Genomic DNA, 18100 nt, shown 5'->3' on the forward strand with positions numbered 1-18100 from the left:
GAGGTACATGACCATTTTAAGGCAAAGGCTACAGTTGCCCTCTGTGCCAGAGCTGCACTTTCAAGAAATGGGCAGAGCAGGACAAAAACTACATTTCCTGTCACCCAAGTTAAATTCCATTCACTGAATGCAACTCATCTGACCGCTTCCTGATATATAATCCCATTTCGGTCACATTCAAAATTCCAGGTTGGTGGCAACTTGTGAAGGGGCTGTGAGGGCCACGTGCAATCCTCACTTCAGGTCATGGCAACTCAAGTTGTGCAACTTGCATGAAAGAACTGTTAAGATGACAAATTGTCTTAGTTTCAATGGATTACTGTATTTGCTTAACAATATCTTACATCCCACCTCAGTCCTGATGGATGCTGGGTAGAGAACAGGCAAAGCACACAATATGAAGAATGAATGAATAAGATTAAAACTCACAATCAAAATGCCCAAAGCAATTAAGGGCTGAAAGCATGTTGGAACAGAACCAATTTAACTTGTTTGCAAAAAGCAAGCAGGGTTGGGTCCATTCCTACCTCTGGGGGAAATCACTATATTCATTTAAAATCTGCACAAACTTGCAAAAGAAAAAGCTAATCTTCTACCAAAAACCCACTTTAATGTATGCTGTGAGATAGATTTCAGTTACAAAAAGTCCCATCTCCTGCATAGCAAATTTATCTTCTAATATGACATTAATCACCCACAATTTTTAAATAATTAGTAAGAAATAATCACTTCTTTAAAAACGCTGGCTGATTTACTAATCAGTAGCATATCTTTAATTAATTAGAAGAGTCCTGATAATTTAATGCACTGCATCAACACACAGCTTTATCCAGGCAATGTCCTTCAGCCTCATTCACAAAGGGAACAGTTCTAAGAGAATATATTTTATGTCTAGCTTTAAATTCACATAATTAGATCTACAGAAGCTGCAGATGCATCCATTCCTTAAAAAAATAAAAGACTTGTTTTCTATATGCCTTGTTTTCATATAAGTTTTGAGCAACTTAATACATAGGTGAGTGGTAATGTTTTCTTATTTTGTTATTCTAAACATGCTAGTATAGCTTTTCCCAGTGTGGTGGCCTCAAATGGTTAGACTATTATCTCTGATCATCTCTGTTTCGACTGAGCTTATTCAACACAGAATTTAAACAGGAGTAAAAGTCTGCTATAATAATAGCAGAAGAACCTACTGTAACATTAGGACTGTAAAACGCTTTGTCCTAATTAACAGCCTAATCTTATGCAGAGGTTTTTTTTTTTTTTTTAATCTGCGCTCAGTCGTTACCAACTCTGCAGTGACTGCTTTGGACGAGTCCTTTGCAGTTTTCAAGGCAAGGTGTTTCGGAAGTAGTTTGCCAGAGCCTCCTTTCTAGAGCAGAGCCCAGCTGGCGAGTGCAGGAGGCGGGGTTTCCGTTGCTTTGCGCCCTTTTCGGGCGTGCCCGGTTTTTCACGCTTACCAGCAACTGCTCCCAACTCCTTTTTGCAAGGCGCCGCAGCATTTTTCCTCCCACCGGCGTGAGGGTACCCATTTATCTACTCACATGAGTTTTTGAGCTGCTGAGTTGACAGGAACTGGGGAGGAAACAGGAGCTCACCCTGTTAACGCGAAGGCTGGACTCGAACCGCTGAAGCGTAGACCATTTCTGGCCGCAACTTTCAGCATCATTAAGCCGCTGTGCCACCACGTCCCCTATGCAGAGGTAGGCTTATCTAAATCCTTTGAAAGTAATAATGCTACACTTTGATGAGCTTCCAGCCTCTATTTGCAATCTTATGCACATTTACATAACAGTAACTCCCTTCAAGCACTCTGGGATGGAAAACTATGTGTCAAAGGGCACAAAACATTCTTGGTTAATACAGTTTCAATGAAACTAAAGTCTCATTCAAATTGACTACATAGACATATATGTTCTTTTCTTAGAAGGTCTTATTTTCTTCAGGGATATTTTAACTTCATAGTCTAGTCCATGGCCCTGGGGTAGTAGCCTCCTATCTAAATACAAACCACGTCAACTCTGCTTAGCTTTTTCAAGATTAGCCCTGTTTAACTAGCTGTTGTAACTTGCTAAGGAAATAACTTTGCCAGAGTTGATCCAAATACCATTTCTTCCTTGGATTCACTCCACAGCCTTCACCAACCAAATTCAAGCACAGCATTAAGCTGTAATGTTGTTTTGTGGATTTTGGTTTAGCACAATTGATGAACCCAGCTACTGTGGTGTGCATATATTATGCTTCCTTATCTGAGAAGCCTACTAGTTGTTATTTAATAGACCACCGTTTAAAAAAAACTAAGCTTCAGCACTAAATTAGGTCTTAACTTCAGTTTCTCATGATTAGGATGTTTGCATGATGCACTGATCCACAAACTAGACAATCACAGGATTTGTGATCCTGACTTGTTTGATCAGTTTATTGATTAGTGTGTTAAACAAATCCATCAAACTGGAGTAAGGCACAATTAATTTAACTTTGCTAAGTATGTTCTGTGAGGACACCCATAAGATGGATGTGGCAAGCAAGACTGCAATTCTGTTCACACTTACCTAGAAGTAAATTGCCCTGTACTCCACAGGGTTGAGTGCTGAGTAGTCCTGCCCTCTGAGGCCTTACTGCGAAGGATCACAGACCCAAAGATTGTGGAACCTGATTCCGCACGTCAGAGAGGACAGAAAAGTGCGGCTCTGCATACGAAGTAAACTTTATTTTTGAGTAACCAATCATTAAAGTTATACTACAGGTTACCGATACGAACAGGGGAGAAGACATTAGAAGAAAAGTCTCCGTGGCGTGCGGAGTTTGGTTGAGTCCCTTTCCCGTCGCCAGCTTAGCAAGGCTGTTCAAGAGTAGCACCACGCCGTGTCGACTTAATGAGAAAAAGCGGCCCCCCCGCCGTCCCCATTTTGCCTTTGGCCTTTCACTCGGACGCGCCGCTTCCCCAGCCTCTCGAGCCGCGGGATTCGACCTGCAAAGAGAAGGAACATCCTCGAGCGCGCCGCGAAGACCAGAGGCTTCCGCGGACCTTCCCTTCCGCCTCGGCCAAACCCTGCCTCTGCCCTCCCTCCCTCGTAGTGCGTTCAAACGCCCTGTAGGCTACAATGTGCCAGTTGTTGCAAAATGGGGAAGGCGGGGCTTGCTCGGTGCGTGACGTGGGGCGAACTTAATTCAAGGCTGCCGTCAGAAGAAGGTAGCTCCGTGCGCGAGCCCCGCTCCCCCGAGCCGCTGCCTCGCCGGCAGCCCGGCCAAGTTCGCCGGGAGAGGCGGGCAGAGGAAGACGGCGCAATGCGAGCTCTTGCGGCTCGCTGACCTTCTGGCCAAGCGCTGCCGGCGCCGCTTCTCCTGCCGCGGCGTTACCTCCATGCTAACGAAGGAGGAGCTTCGGCTTTCCCCTCGCTTCCTCTACTTCTCCTTGAAGGTTTTTCGCGGGGCGGCTTCCGGCGCTTGGCTTTATTTATTGATTTATTTATTGGCGTCTTTTTTAGCCCCCCCCGAAGCCTACTCGGGTGCAGGTGACACACCCTCCTCGCTCCTCCCCTTCATTCACCCCGCTTCTTAGCGCCAGCGGTTCGCGAGCGTTTCGAGCAGGTCCTGCCTTGCTACAGCTGGCTGAAGGCAAATGCCGGGACGTTTTCTGGCCGAGGGAGACGGGAGACGCTGCCCTTCTCCTCTTCGCTGCGCGGCTCTCTCTCCCTGAGCGGATCGAGCTCGGGAAAGGAGGGGGGGGAGGGAAGGAGAGCGCTTCGGGAATCGGAGGGAAGAGCGGGCGACGGCGCCGAGGAAGCAAACACAAGGATCGCCCGCGGACTGAGCAGAGCTGTCCAAAGATGTCATCTCAAGCAAAGTTCAAGAAAGACAAAGAGATTATAGCAGAATATGAAACTCAAGTGAAAGGTAAGTCTGGCTTCCCCCCTTTTCCGAAGCGTTCCCCCTTCCCCATCCCATTTTCCTCCCCTCCTCCTTCGGCCCCTTCATTGTTCGGAATCGTATTCTGCCTCGGTTCTCTCAGTGGGAATGCACCGGGGGTGGGGTGGGGTGGGGTGGGGTGGGGAGGGGTCATCGGAGCGGACTTGCCGAAGCCAGAGGTCGGGCGGTGTGTCGCGCGGAGGGGGCAGGGTAGTAAAAGCTGCATTGCAGTTGTGTGAATGGTGGCTTGGGGGGCCCTCTCGGGTCGGATCTTCTCGACGGCGAGGGCTCTCCTTCCCGATGCCTAGCTTGATAAATGGTGCCTTCTTTTGATGGAAGCCCGTTTTAGGGCAGGCGGGGCATCCATCGGTACATCATAGATATGCCTGGAGGGCAGGTTTGCATCCAGCCTCTGCTGGGGACGTAGGCGTGAATTTGGTATCTCCCATAGGTAGGCTGCTTCCAGAAAGCAGTGGCTGGGCTGACACATTGACTAGCACTCTGATGAGAGCCTGTGTGGTCTGCACGTTGTGTGTGTCAAACAGAATGGGCGGTCAAGATTTTAAGATTTTCTTCTTAAAATCTGTGGCCTTTCCCTCCCCAATTTGTGGTCTTTAGCTCTTAGGTCACACAACACCGGGAATGGAAGTGTTCCTAGATGAGGTTTTGAGGGGAGCATTCTCTGCTATAGGACATAAAGAGGGGGTGAATATTGGGGAAACAAGTCCAGCTGGCTGCATTCCAATTTCAGCACCCATGATACCTCCTTGGATGAAAGCTTGCCTTAAATAGGTTGGCTATAACCTATTATAGACACATTTTTCCTTTCCCTGTTATGCAACACTCCTGGCACAGCAGAAAACCTACAAGATACACTGCTTTCTTAGTTTGGCTTTGCTTTTTTTTTTTTTTTTAAAGATAACATTTAAAAAAGAAATACTTCTTGTATGTTCGCTCCCTCTCCCTAGTCGAGACCCATTAGTAGCTTAAATGTAAGCATGGGGCTGAATCTACATCTTGCACTTGAGTGTTTGTTGTAGAATTAATACAGTACAAGTGCTGGTATCCAGTTAAGCTTTTCTAATTCACAGATTTTTGCTGGAGTAGTTTTGAAAGAACAGAGAGGGTTTAGTTTTGCATGCACATATATTAGGCTGTTGGTAGTGGGCAGTGCTAATGCAAAAGAGATTTCTAGATGGAGATGGGGGTGAGTTTTGGAAAGTGATCTCCCAACCCTACTTCAGAATCCAGTGGTTGATGCTTAGTGTAGGAATATTACTTGATGTGGAAAACTATACCTTGGAAAACTCTGTGCATACTTTCATCCGAGTAATTCAGAATTTTTTTCAAAAACATTCAGGACTGAATGTTTGCATTCGGTGATGTGCACGTAAGGTTCTGATAAAGTCTGCCATGCAAGCTTCTGTTTATAGTTCACCTCTCACTCACAGAACTGACCAAGATGGTACATGAACCTTCCACATGCAACCTGGAAGACTTGATGTTAAATCTAAAGGTCTAATTCACTCCTGAACTTCAGATCTTTTGAAGGACACACAATGGTTATCTTTGCACTAGATTGGCTTTCTCCAGTCTGGAGTGCTCTGGGTGGTAGTTCATTATTGATATAGTCAGCCACACTGATTGAGAGTTATTGGAATCAGAATCCCAATTCATCTGGAGGACATCAGGTTAGAGAAGGCTATGCTAGGTTGTAGTATAGATTTCTGACTCTCTAATGAATGCAGTTGTACATTCACTCCCGGAAGCACCAGGAGGTAATTCTGGATCTGTTGGTGTCAGTTGAAGCTTCCCTCTTGATTTCAGCATGAGGTATGACTGATTATATTTTCAAAAGCTAACAACCTCATATTTTCATTAGTAATTGTTCTTGGATATCTTGTAGTAGTTCCTTCAGGAAACTTCTTAATCTGCTCTCACTGTCAAAACAGGTCTTAGTGGTTGCTTCATAGGCAGTTACTCAGCAGCTTGCTGCGTTCTTTCCACAAATGTGTTTATATACTCTTCTACTCTCCTCTATGGTCCACTTTATTTCTATTTGTATATTTAATTCTGAGAGGAGGGACTTATCAAATTTATATTGTACCAGCAGAACACAGCCTGAAAGTCCACCTAACTTTAAGTAAACCACTGAACTAAAAGTGTAGAATGTAGGCTTAGTTGGCATCAGTGTAAGTTTTTCCTGAGCATCTTTTGGGTGCTTTAAATGTATTAGGCTGTGACTTGGATTAGTACAGTAAATGCCAGACTGGAGAAGGGCTGCTGACCTTTGATCTCTGTTTTTGTGCTCTGGATTTTCAGTCTTTTCATAGCTGGCTTTGAACAGGGATATGGATGTCATACAGATTGTTCTGCACCACACATCATCTGATTGTGTATAATTTGGGCGATTTTTATATCATAGCGCTTTACGATTGAAGTAGCCAAATGACATACTATCTCTCTACTGTTGTTTGTCAGAGAGGAAAGAATTGCAGAATGTTTTTAGTAGGACAATGTGGGTGTGAATGTACAACTACTTCTGAGCAATTCTAGCAGGCATGTTAATTTTCCTTTATTGTTGCTACCAAAGTAAGTAGTTGTTCCCATTGTGTGAATCTAAAAATTGTGTAAATTTAAAAGGAAAAATATTTAAACTGGAGTTATTGAGACAATTGAGCCAAAATTTGGTTATGAAGGATAATTATGCTTCTTTCACAAATTGATTCATCCTCTTCTTATCTGTGAACTATATGAGTGATATTTATACAGTCCCTTTAATCATGGTTTATAAGCCACAATAGTTGGCTTCACAGACTGTATTTAGTCAAAGTCAAACCAACTGCATGATTTTTAGAAGGGTAACCAAAATGGAATTATTCTGATAGATGATGTTGTTCAGTATATGTCAAGGGGGTTCTATTTTTTTACTGTTATTAGTTATGTTTGTTGTAGGTTGTGTTTTTACTTGTTTATTGTTGGATTATGGAATTGGTGGTATACAATTATAATAAATAAATAAATTATGGCTTAGCCCGTTGTGGAAACTCATTCGAAAGGTGAGGACTTAATTTACACATTAAGTTGTACTGGTTGGGCAGTTGAGATGCATGATTTGTATCTTCAGCATAACATCTAGAGTGCTGTCTGTATGTAAATATCTGCAACTCTACCTCCTGTATCATTCATTCATGTTGACCACTCAACATGTAACTTCTCTCCATTTGTTCTCCAGACAACAGGATAGACAGCAGCTGTTGGTTCATTGTATTTATGTTACTTTTTCAGTTGACAAGAAAGAATGAGAAACAAATTGGCTTGTAGCTATCCTTGCTGTCTCCAGATAAGGGCCTTAATTTGCATTATGCACTTATCATTTCTGAACTGCAACAGTGTTTTCACACAATAGCTTTGTTCTTATGTAGTTCTAAGCCAAGCTAAACAAACAACATTAGCAAGATGTGTGAACCCCAGTCAGTAACTTTCTGTTAATCTTTTAAACCTTTTCTGTTAAAATTTTATTGCAAAGAAATCAGTTTTATTTCAAAGAAATGTTGTACGTGTGAAGACAGTGAATCCTAGTCAGGTTGTACTCTGATTTGTAGCTGCTTGACCTGCCCATATTTCTTTGAATTGTGCCTGGTTATTTATTTCTGATCTACTTAATAATTTCAGTTCTCTGGTAGATTACACAGCTACTTAAAATATTAAAATTGTAAAAACAATAAAGTACATTAAGTACAACAGGGAAGAGACTATAAAAGCATATAAAGGCCACTAACCCAATAATAGACTGGATTATCAAATTTTAGGATGTTGAGACGCCAAAGTGACTTTTCATCTGATTAACAGAGAATCTGTGAATACTTTCTCATTCTCCCCACCTTCTCTTCTTATGGATTTAAGAGGGAAGAACCTAGAAACTTTAGGCCATGAAAAATGGCAATCTGGATAGTAAAGTTTTGGGATGATATAATGTAATCATTCCCTATGATAAGGGATAAGGGATCTGGGGCCCTCCTGGATCGTAAAAGTGGTCAAGGAGGTGACCTGTGGGTGGGTCCATGCCATGGTGTCAGCCTTTCTGGGTGAGGAGGTAGTACGCCCCCTCCTCAAGAGGCTGTCCTTGGACCCAGTGGATTTTGACAACTATTGACCAGGCTCCAACCTTTCCTTTTTGAGGAAGGTTGTTGAGAAGGTAGTCAGTCTGCAGCTGATGAGAATACTGGAGGAAATGGCTTATCTAGAGGCACTTCAGTCAGCTTTAGGCTGGGATTTAGTACTGGGACAGCTTTGGTTGTGCTTGTTGATGACCTGTGGTGGAGCCAGGATGATGGTGATGCATCCATCCTTGTGCTCCTTGAACTTTCGATAACATCAACCATGGTATCCTTCTGAGCTGGCTCTGTGGGTTGGGGATTGGGGCCACCATTTTATGGTGGTTCTGTTCCTTTCTCCAGGGCTGGTTCCGATCAGTGTTGGTTGTGGGGGAAAGATGGCTCCCTAAGCCTTTCCTGTATGGGATGCTGCGGTGTTCTACTCTTTCTCCCTTCATTTTCAACATCTACATGAAACCACTGAGTGAGGTCATCTGCTGGTTTGGGGTTTGGTATCATCAGTATGCTCATGGTACCCAGTTAGAACTTTAAATCCTGGCCCAGCCAAGTGAGGCTGTCAAGGTTCTGTCCCAGTGCCTTGACAACTGTGTGGGTTTGGATGGGGAGGAACCATCTTGTCTCAATTCTACCAAGACTGAGTGGCTGTAGGTGTTTGGACCACCCAGATCTGGAGATATTCTAACTTGAACCTTGAATGGGATAGCACTTCTCCCTTTAAGGTTGGTATGTAATCTGGGAGTCTTCCTGAACTTGCAGCTCCTGCTTGAAGAGCAGGTGTTAGTGTGACTAGAAAGACCTTTGCACAACTCCATCTGGTGCACCAATTGTGGTCTTTCCTAAATCAGGGGCCCTTCAGACTCATGACCTAGTCACCTTGTGGCTTGACTACTGCAATGTAGTATGTGGGGCTGCCCTTGAAGACCACCCAGAAGCTTCAACTGGTCCAGAATGCGGTGGAGCGAGCTGTATTGTGCATAACTCAGTATGCCCATGTAACACCTCTGCTTCACAAGCTGCACTGGTTTGCTTCTGGGTGCTAGTCAAGGTGTTGGCTATTACTTATAAATGCCTACATGGCATAGGGCCTGCTTGTTGAGGGACTTCCTGTCTCCCATAACATTTGCCCAGCTGATTTGATCCTGCAGGATTGGTGTGCTCCCAGTTCCTTTGATTAAAAAATGTCATGTCTCAGGATCTCATGCTGCTTTCTCTGTAGCAGCACCCCCAAGATCTGGATGGCCCCCACTCTGCTGTTGTTTAGAAGAGCTGTAAAGACTTTTCTTGGCAGGTCTTTGGTGAGGGAGATTGGGACCCCTCACTTCAGTGCATTTGCCATCTTTTATCTTTAGATTGATTTTATTGTAATGTCTTTGATTGTTGTGAGCTTCCCGGGGTCATTGAGAGTTAGGCGGTATAGAAGTTTGATGATGATGATGCCACCAGACAACACTCTGTGATTAAGCAAAGCTTAGTTCATACTTGATAAAGAAATATTTGAGTGAAGGCATCAGTAGTCAAGAAGTGCGTTGCCTTCCCTTTGCTTTGGTTACAGAAATTCTACCTGTGAATTGCTGTTTCACACAAAATCACCTTAGATTGTGGTTCTGGTAGCAAATAGACAAATCCATTTGTAAATAGATAAATGGGTCTTGACTTTCTGTAAGTGATAACATTCACACCTGAAAGATACAAAAATTAACATCATCTAAGAGTGGAACATGTGATCCCACTTAAGTATATATTGCTGTCTGTATGCATGTACATTCTAGGCTATATTAAGGAAGCCCTGATTCTTAAATAAAGGTGCAATTTGTGTAAGAATTCATTAATATGTGACAGTTGTAAGACCTTTGTGTTTGAGATAATAGTCTCTTCTAAATAATTTTCTGGTAGAATTGCTAAGATAGATGTGATTATGGAAGATTTGCACTCATCTAGGCATTATTGTTGCTTTATGACATTGGCATTCTGGGGCATTCATAAACCCAGCCTTACTAGGAAACAACATTTGCTGCATGATCTATGTCCAAAAGGGAATACAGGTAGTCCTTGCTTAATGACCCTAATTGGGACTGGAATTTCTGTTGCTAAGCGATGTGGTCATTAGGTGAAATATCACATGACTGCACCGCTTAATGACAGCAATTTCAGTAGTCCTGGTTGCAGTCATTAGGCCAGGACCTCATGCTGTACATGCCTGCCCTGCTGCACTTGCCTCCTCTTCAACTCCCCTGCCTATTTCCCCCCATCTCTGCCCTTTTGGCTGCCCTGCACTCCGTCATCCTTGCCACCCCCAGCTGACCTTTGCCTCTTCTTCCTCCCGCTACTGCCAAGGTGTGCTGGGCCTGGCTCTTTGTGAGGCAGTTGCTGGCTGCACGTACCCTCCCTGAGGCCTTGTGAGGCCAGCAGCTGCCTTGTGAAGGGCTAGCAGGAGGAATAACAGGTAGGCGAAAGTCAGCTAGGGGTGGTGGGGCTCAGTGCAAAGGGCAGGGTGGCAGAGGGCAGGATGGCCAAAAGGGCAGAAATGGAGGAGATAGGTGGGTGTGGAGTCTTGAAGTGTATCCTGCAGTCATAAATGTGGATGGCCTGCCAAGCCCCTGAATTTTGATGATGTCACCATAGAGTCACTGCAATGTCCATAACTTCAAGGACCTGTCATAAATGCCATTCATTCAGTGCTGTCATAACTTTGAACGGTTGTTGAATGAATGGTTGTTAAGCAAGCACTACTTGTTTGTCTTCCAACTCCCTGGTGCATGATGTGCACTTTGCTATGTGAATTGGGTCTTTCATAGTATATTTGGTAGATGGGAAACGTCCTACATGGATGCTTTTCCAGTGGTGAAAGGGGAGCTAAACTGGCTGAGTTTCTTTCTCCCGTATATGCACCCCAGACATGGGCACCTTGTTTGTTCTGCATTTTGGAGTGATGGTAACTGGGAAGATATGCTTATTTCTTGGAGGTTGTAGAAGGGGTCCAGGCTTAATATACAATAGATTAAATGAGATGATCAAATGCTTTCCTGTGACTTTGAGATAGTAAAAAAGTTAATTAGTTGTTTTCAGTGCTGACGAGTGTAAATTTTTTTCTTTTAAAGGTGAAACTAAACATCAGGAGGGGAAATAATTAAAGTAATAGTTATGTAATGTTTCTAGCTTGTGGAGTTACAAAACTTTGCTCCCAAATTATAGTGTTGCTGATAATTCCAGTGTAAAATACAGGAACACTTGTGGAGGGAAGCTTTAATTGTTATTTCTTGAAAGGGCATATTTTGCATTTATTCATTTGTCTTCCAGCATACATGTAATCAGATGCTTTGCTTTGGATTCAGCCAAACTTATAAACAAGTGATAATCTAATATAAATCAATTTCCTGTATCTCAGATCTCAAGGGATTTTTGTCTGAGCTCAGGAAAAAAAGTTTAATTAGGAAATAGCAAAGTAAGGGCTGTGTGGACCATCAGTGATCAGAGGTAAGCTGTATTCAAATCTACACATTTGGGTCTATTACAGTTCTTTTCAGAAGGCAGATGTTTAGTCCAAATTGGAGGTAAGGGTTGGAAGATGAAGTCAACAGAGTCTGAAAGAAGATCATGTGAGAATACGGCATATGATACAACCAGTCTTCTAAAACCAGGAAGATCAGTTCTATTTGGTGCCAAAATGGCATACGGAATGCATGGGTTCATATTTGTGTGAAGCAGTGATTTGTTTTAATCATGTATGGGCTTGCATAATACATAAGATATTATGTCTTATTGTGATGTAGGACAACATTACATAACAAGTAGTCCTCGTTTAGGGACTGCCTTGTTTAGCAACCATTCGCAGTTACTATGGTGATGAAAAAGTACTTTTATGGCCAATTCTTGCATTTATGACCTTTGCAGGTCTGTATAGCAAAGGAAAGCTGAAGTAAGATCATAAGCACAGTTGTGATTTTACTTAGTGACCAAGTTGCCGGTCCCAGTTGTGGTCACTAAACAAGGACTACCTATATAAGTTTCTACATATTTAGTTTATCCTATTGGCTGCTGTTTAACAAGTAGCTGAGCTGAGATATTCACTGTGATGATATTGCATAACAACATTGCTTCGGTTGCTTGTGTATGCGAAAATATTTGCTTGTGTCTGTGAGAAATAAAAGGGTTGCGTTGAATTTCTTTGTAAGACTTGGAACTGTCACACAAAGGAAAAAGTGAGAGTCGTATGTTCTGTGGCTGTCAGATGATACATGTGCATCACCAATGCACAACTATAGAATAGGCATTCCTTCCTATAGCTTGGTTCATGTGAGATGGAAATTGAAATCAAAACTTATAATCAGTTTCAAATTCCTGTCTGTGCTGAATGGAAATTACAATCAGTCCAGACAACATGGAAGGCAAAGTGATGGCTCACTTGTTCCCATTGACTGTTTTGTTTGAGTTTGTATGTTTTAGGTCATATTTATGCAGAAATATTGAAAATTCAAAAGGGTTCACAAAGTTTTAAGCACCACTGTACATATTGTTTCTATTGCCATGAAGTAATGGCAATATTGAATAGTGGTATTTAATCTCACAGTCAAAATGAGAGGTCTTTAGAACGTCTTACAAAATGGGTAACAGCCAACGTAGCAGTCTATGGTGAAAGTCTTGGAGACATTTAACATGGTTGTGACAAATATTGGTGATATTAATTGGCAGCTTTCTGATCTGTTTGTGTTGGGAACATATGTGGAGCTGAATAAAGTTGTACAATAACCATTAGATGCTATACTGAAAACGACCGCTATGCAGAATTAGATCCTAAACATAAAAAGGAATAGATGTGAAATATCCTTTCTGAGGGATTTTACGGAAGTCTTTTTCCAAGTGAGCATAAAGAAAATGATAGACCAAACGTATGGTATGTGGATTGGAGAAATTAATCTTTAATTTATATGAAGCTGTACTGAGCTCTGGTTTCAAATATTATTTTTTATGCTGCTGTTGCTGCATGATCCCAAGAAAATATACTTTTGGTTTAAGGAGATAGCAATAGGTGTCATGTATGTATCACTGCTTCCCTTTCAAATCCGGATCATTGCACAGCCTATGTATATATGAATATGAGAGAGAGAGAACAGGAGGTAGGTTGGAGAAGTGAGTATGCTAGCTAACTGGTCATTATTATCATAATTTGCTTGGATTGACTCTGGTCTCTAGAAGCGTAACTTGATTTCCGAAAATTGTATGTTTCTTCCCATGTGCAACTACATGATGAATGTAGAAGGATAAGGCAAAGGTATTAAACATATACAGTTTGTATCATTCAGGGTGATGACAGGTTGATTGACAGGAGAAAATCAAAATGTATTTTTCCTTAACTGCATTAGTTTAGAAAAATCAAAAATCAGATTTCAGTACTGAAAAGCAAAGTGCTGTTGATCCATTTGAAAACCTGATGGTGCTAAGGCATACTGTGGTTTGCTTGATTTTGGCTTAGTATCTTCTCTGAACCCAGGCATTATAATTTGTCAGTGAAGGTTTATGATTTAATATGCTGTGTGAACCCAGTCAGATGTGGCTTAAACAATGAACCAGGACTCAGCAAGGCATAGCATATGTTGTTTGAATGTAGCTTGTGATTTGTAGCTGCGTTTGGAAATGGCTTTCACTACAAAATCTTTGAGATGATTATTGAAGCCATGTCTGGTGTCTGAGTAAGTTCATGCTTGCTTATCATCCTAGGAATTGTGGTAACCGCAAACTGCCTGTGCTGTACTGTTAAGTGCACCAGTAATCCATTTATCTCAGCCTTGTACGTCTGAGTTCTGGCTTTCCAGGATCTTGGGCAGAGGATTATACCAGCCTTGAGATTTTCTGAGAGTCTGGGATGTGAACCTCAGTGTATCTTTATATATATATATATGCAGATCGAGTTGTGGGTTGTACAACTGAGTTGCTGCTGCAAGCTGGCTCATCCATCTCTGGATGAGATGGGATTGGGAGCAAATTAGTCTTTTTGTATTCCATAATTCATTGCTCTGGTTTATAAGTCTTAGAGAAATGGTTAATTTAACCCCTTTAGAATGGTGTAGGGATATTCTTGATTTTACCCATTCATTTAAGAGGACACTAACCGTTTTTGATAAGCAGTGAACCCTGTATATTTAAATAATAAGCAGGATGTAGCCTAATAATGAAATAATCTACAATCAGCCAATTAACAGAAGGAATGAGGAGAATAAAATCCTCAGTGGGTTGCCAGGTAATTTCAGTTGTTTATAATAATCTAGTAGTTACTACTGTTTTGTACTGATTCTTGAAGTGTGATGTAAATAATGATATAGATGTTGGATGGTCAAGAAGTGCATTTTATTCTGTTGCAAGGATACAAGTGAAAGCCCTGAACACGGCTATATGATATGGAGAAATATTGTTAATGTTGAAATGGCTAAACATATTTGCTTATTTTATTCATTTCTATTTCTCTTTTTTTTCCCAACAGCTTGTGCAGAAGTGTTTCACTCCCCATTTTATCCTTAGAACAGTTGCTATGTGAAATTCCTTGAGCTGAGAGAGGGATTAGCCCCAAATCACCCACTGAATTCCATAGTCTTTCCCTATCCTGGCCCCCTTGGACGTAAGGAATCAGCACCCCATAATGTGTGAGTTACAAGGATTTAAAAGGCATAGATGTACCTCATATAAACCAAACTGAAATGGTGGGAGAGTGGCTGAGACAGAATCATGTTATGAGATATTTGAAAAAGAAATTGGGATGTTGGAATAACAACTGTGAGCCGATAAAATTGAGAGTTGGAATCTCTGTTCAGATAGGTGATATATAAACTGAATATACTGTAACTGAGCTAGTGTAACAATAATGAAGATGTTTTAAAACAAATTGATAGACAGGGTGAGTCTTTCCCAGAATATGCACTGAGAACACATTCAGGATAATAACAATTCTGAATAATAATTCAGAATCAAATCTTTCTGCTTTTGTCATAATCAGGATATCGTAGTCAAGGAACTGTTGTTGAATGGAGGGTAGGAGCATGGATTTGTGCCATCTTTCCCATCTGGTGCTCTCCAGATGTATCAGGACCACAACTCCCGTAATATATATTTGGAATGTTTTGGAATAATCCAAGAAATCTGGAAGACCCCAGACTGGGGAGGGCTGGTTTAAGTCTAGGTAACTCAATGTATTTTGAGCAAAGAAACAGTAAGGCTGTTCAAGAAATAGCACATAGCTATTTAGCCTTGGACATCAATCTTCACATGCAACTAATCAGTCATTACAGTGTGTGAATTATCCTGCTCTGCTTGTCTTGCACATGACATGGGTGGCTGGTAATGGGCTGGAGGAGGATTAATCCATCTACTAATGAAAGAGTGATAGTCCTGTTCTGCCTGAGAGATTAATTCTTCCTTGGATCAAAACTACAGTTGCCTTCTCTTCCCACCCCTTTTCTTCTTTTCTCAACAAAGAAGTGTGGACTACTATCACACCCAAATAACTTTTGTTTAAGGCGCAATCCTGTGTACTTTTACTCTGATTCTACCTATTTAGCTAAAACCAAATTACAGGTTGCCTTGATGTATTCGGATGGGATTGCCTAATCTGCAGAACATCCAGAAGGAACAGTTCAGTTTGCCATGCATGAATCATCCCTGTGCCGGACACTGAATATTGGTTGTCAATTACTTTCTGAGTACCATTCATTATTCAATAAATACATACTCACATAATCAATACATGAATAAATCTTAAGTACATTTTCTAATCTGAATCTGATTTTTCAACTTTTAGAGTAGGGGTGGAGATGCTACAGCTTTCCATGCCCCCTTTTCAAGCACCACTCCACTCCACTTGTCTTGACTCCTACAGCCCAGTTTTTTCCAGTTCTTAGCAGTTTACTGAGCTGTGATTATGGGAGAGGGAAGGGAGATTGGGTCTGTGGGGGAATCTCACTTTCTCTTCTTCAGTTTTCCCCTGTTGCACAGCTGATTCAGTTTTCCCTGCTTCTCAGTTGTTCTACATGGATTCACTGAGTGCAATGGAAATCAAGCAAGAGAAGAAACCATTGAGTTGTGGGAAGCAAGCCTCATCTGAACAATGGGTGAAGAAACGGAATGATGTAGAAAATAGGATGAGTATGTTTTATGTATGGGCCAATCCTCAGAAGTTCTTTTCTTAAGATTTACTCTCCTTTCTCTAGAGACTGTTTAAGTTCAGGATATTTTATCTGACTTCAGGTGTCAAGAATTGTGGATTTTTTGAGTATGGTAGTTGATTCAAAGAATCATTACATAACATTGGAAGGAGAAAGCACCCCATTTGCAATGAACTGTTGATATGTTTTGTTTGTCAACATTTGAATTAGTCTTTTTTCAGCAAAGCACAAGGAAGAAGAGCAGCAATATGGTGAATGTTTTTGTAGTTCTGTTTATAACTTTATTTCCAGACTGTCTATTCTTTCTTTTTCCTTTTTATTGCTGTGCTTATCAGTTTTAAGGCTGTTTGGCATTGAAGTACTTCTTTTTTAGTTAAGCATAATAAAATCCAATTTAAAAAGTGCAGGATATTCTTCCAAATGATGACCTCCTGATGGAATATTTTTTCTTGCTTGTTAGATTTATATCTCATATCGCTGTAGAAAATCTTGTGCTGTTTTAAGAAATCATCTTGCCTAAAAAATTATTTGAGCTATGTGGGGAAATGGTAATTGTTTTGCCTTTAAAAATAAACACATTTTTAAAAAAGATTCTGGTGTTTGTGTGCATGGTTTTTCTTTAGATCTCTGGTTTGAATATGGTTCTTTATTATAGGACTTTTTATCATCTTGTAGGTCTCCAGATGTCTCTGACTTCATGGATTGGCTAATATTTTATTTACAGGTAGAACTATAGCTTAAGCAGTAACGGTAGCTAGCACTGGAGCTGAAGAACACACACTTTGTCCTCTTGTGTAATCTACATTTCAGTGAGAAGCTATAATCCTGAATCTTTAGATGCATTTGCTAAAACTATTATTAAATGATAGTTTTCCCCCTGTTGATATGTGTGTTATCATACCCAGGCTTTCATGTGTTTGATATAAACACAATATAGTATGTATGAGAATATTGGCAAACAAATGAAGGAAGCTTGGTATAAAAAAAAAAAAAAACCAACTAGGAGGCTATGAGCCAAGGTGCAATTTTACCATCCATAATAAAGATTAATTGATCCCTCTAATGGAAACACATCAAATCTATCATAGGTGCTTCCTGTTAAGCCAACATACAGAACAATTTTTGCATGACAGCCAGGGGAGTTCAACTAAGTCAGCAGGTTCTTTGAAATGCTGCCTATCAGAATCCTTTTATATTAATCTTTGGGTTAGCGGATGACTAGATAGAAATTAAAATGGTCTAGAAATTGGCTTTTTTTCACTCAGCAGTTGGAAGGCTTTGGATATCGCAGCTGGCATTGTGCACAAACCAACTGAAAATGTGTTTGTTTATATGCAAGACTGAACTCTAGGAGCAAACTGTGTTGTATTAGTGCATGCATATTTGCCTAACTCATTCAACAATAAAATAATTTATCTAAGCTCAAAAACATCAGCAGAGTGGAAAAAAGATGTTATGGATTAAACCAGGGATGGACAATCTGTTTGTAGCTAGGCTCTGCACACCATTTCTAAAGAGGCTGAAGGCCTTGGTGACAGAGTAATGATATCAAGCGGGTGGAGTTAAAGTGTTTCAGATTTCTCATTGCTGCAATAGACACATTCTGTTCCATTCCAATCATACATAACTTCCTGTGTTAGGTGCCAAGGCTGTCTAAATATGGGTTCTTACATTGTGGTAAGTGATGTGGTTCATTTGGTTTTAGCTTAGTGTGTTGTATGAACCCAGCCATTGTGGTTTGGAAACCAGGCTTTATGGTTTGGTGCATTCACTTGAAGATAAGGTTCATATCTTTAATCTGAGGGATTGTCAGCTTGGTCCTCCTCTAAGACTTCTCCTGGCTTCTTTTGTTGAGAAGGAGGTGCACCTCTAGGGAAGTGGAACTTTGGTATCTTCTAAATATGAAAGATGTTTCCATACCTT

The 18100-nt window shown here is 41.1% G+C and overlaps 1 protein-coding gene across 1 annotated transcript in view; it reads left to right on the top strand.

The window, feature by feature from the left end:
• Positions 1-3184: 3184 nt before the first annotated feature.
• Positions 3185-18100, top strand: part of SRGAP3 (SLIT-ROBO Rho GTPase activating protein 3) — a 208621-nt gene continuing 193705 nt past the window's right edge. The window contains exon 1 of the mRNA XM_088134308.1: positions 3185-3897. Within this exon, the coding sequence (XP_087990434.1) occupies positions 3831-3897 (67 nt within the window). The 5' untranslated portion in view covers positions 3185-3830. The remainder of the gene's footprint in view (positions 3898-18100) is intronic.

This window comes from Python bivittatus, unplaced genomic scaffold, assembly GCF_059951505.1.
Source record: "Python bivittatus isolate LINGU-HERP-01145 unplaced genomic scaffold, Pbiv_v1 ctg000080_np1212, whole genome shotgun sequence".
Taxonomy (NCBI): domain Eukaryota; kingdom Metazoa; phylum Chordata; class Lepidosauria; order Squamata; family Pythonidae; genus Python; species Python bivittatus.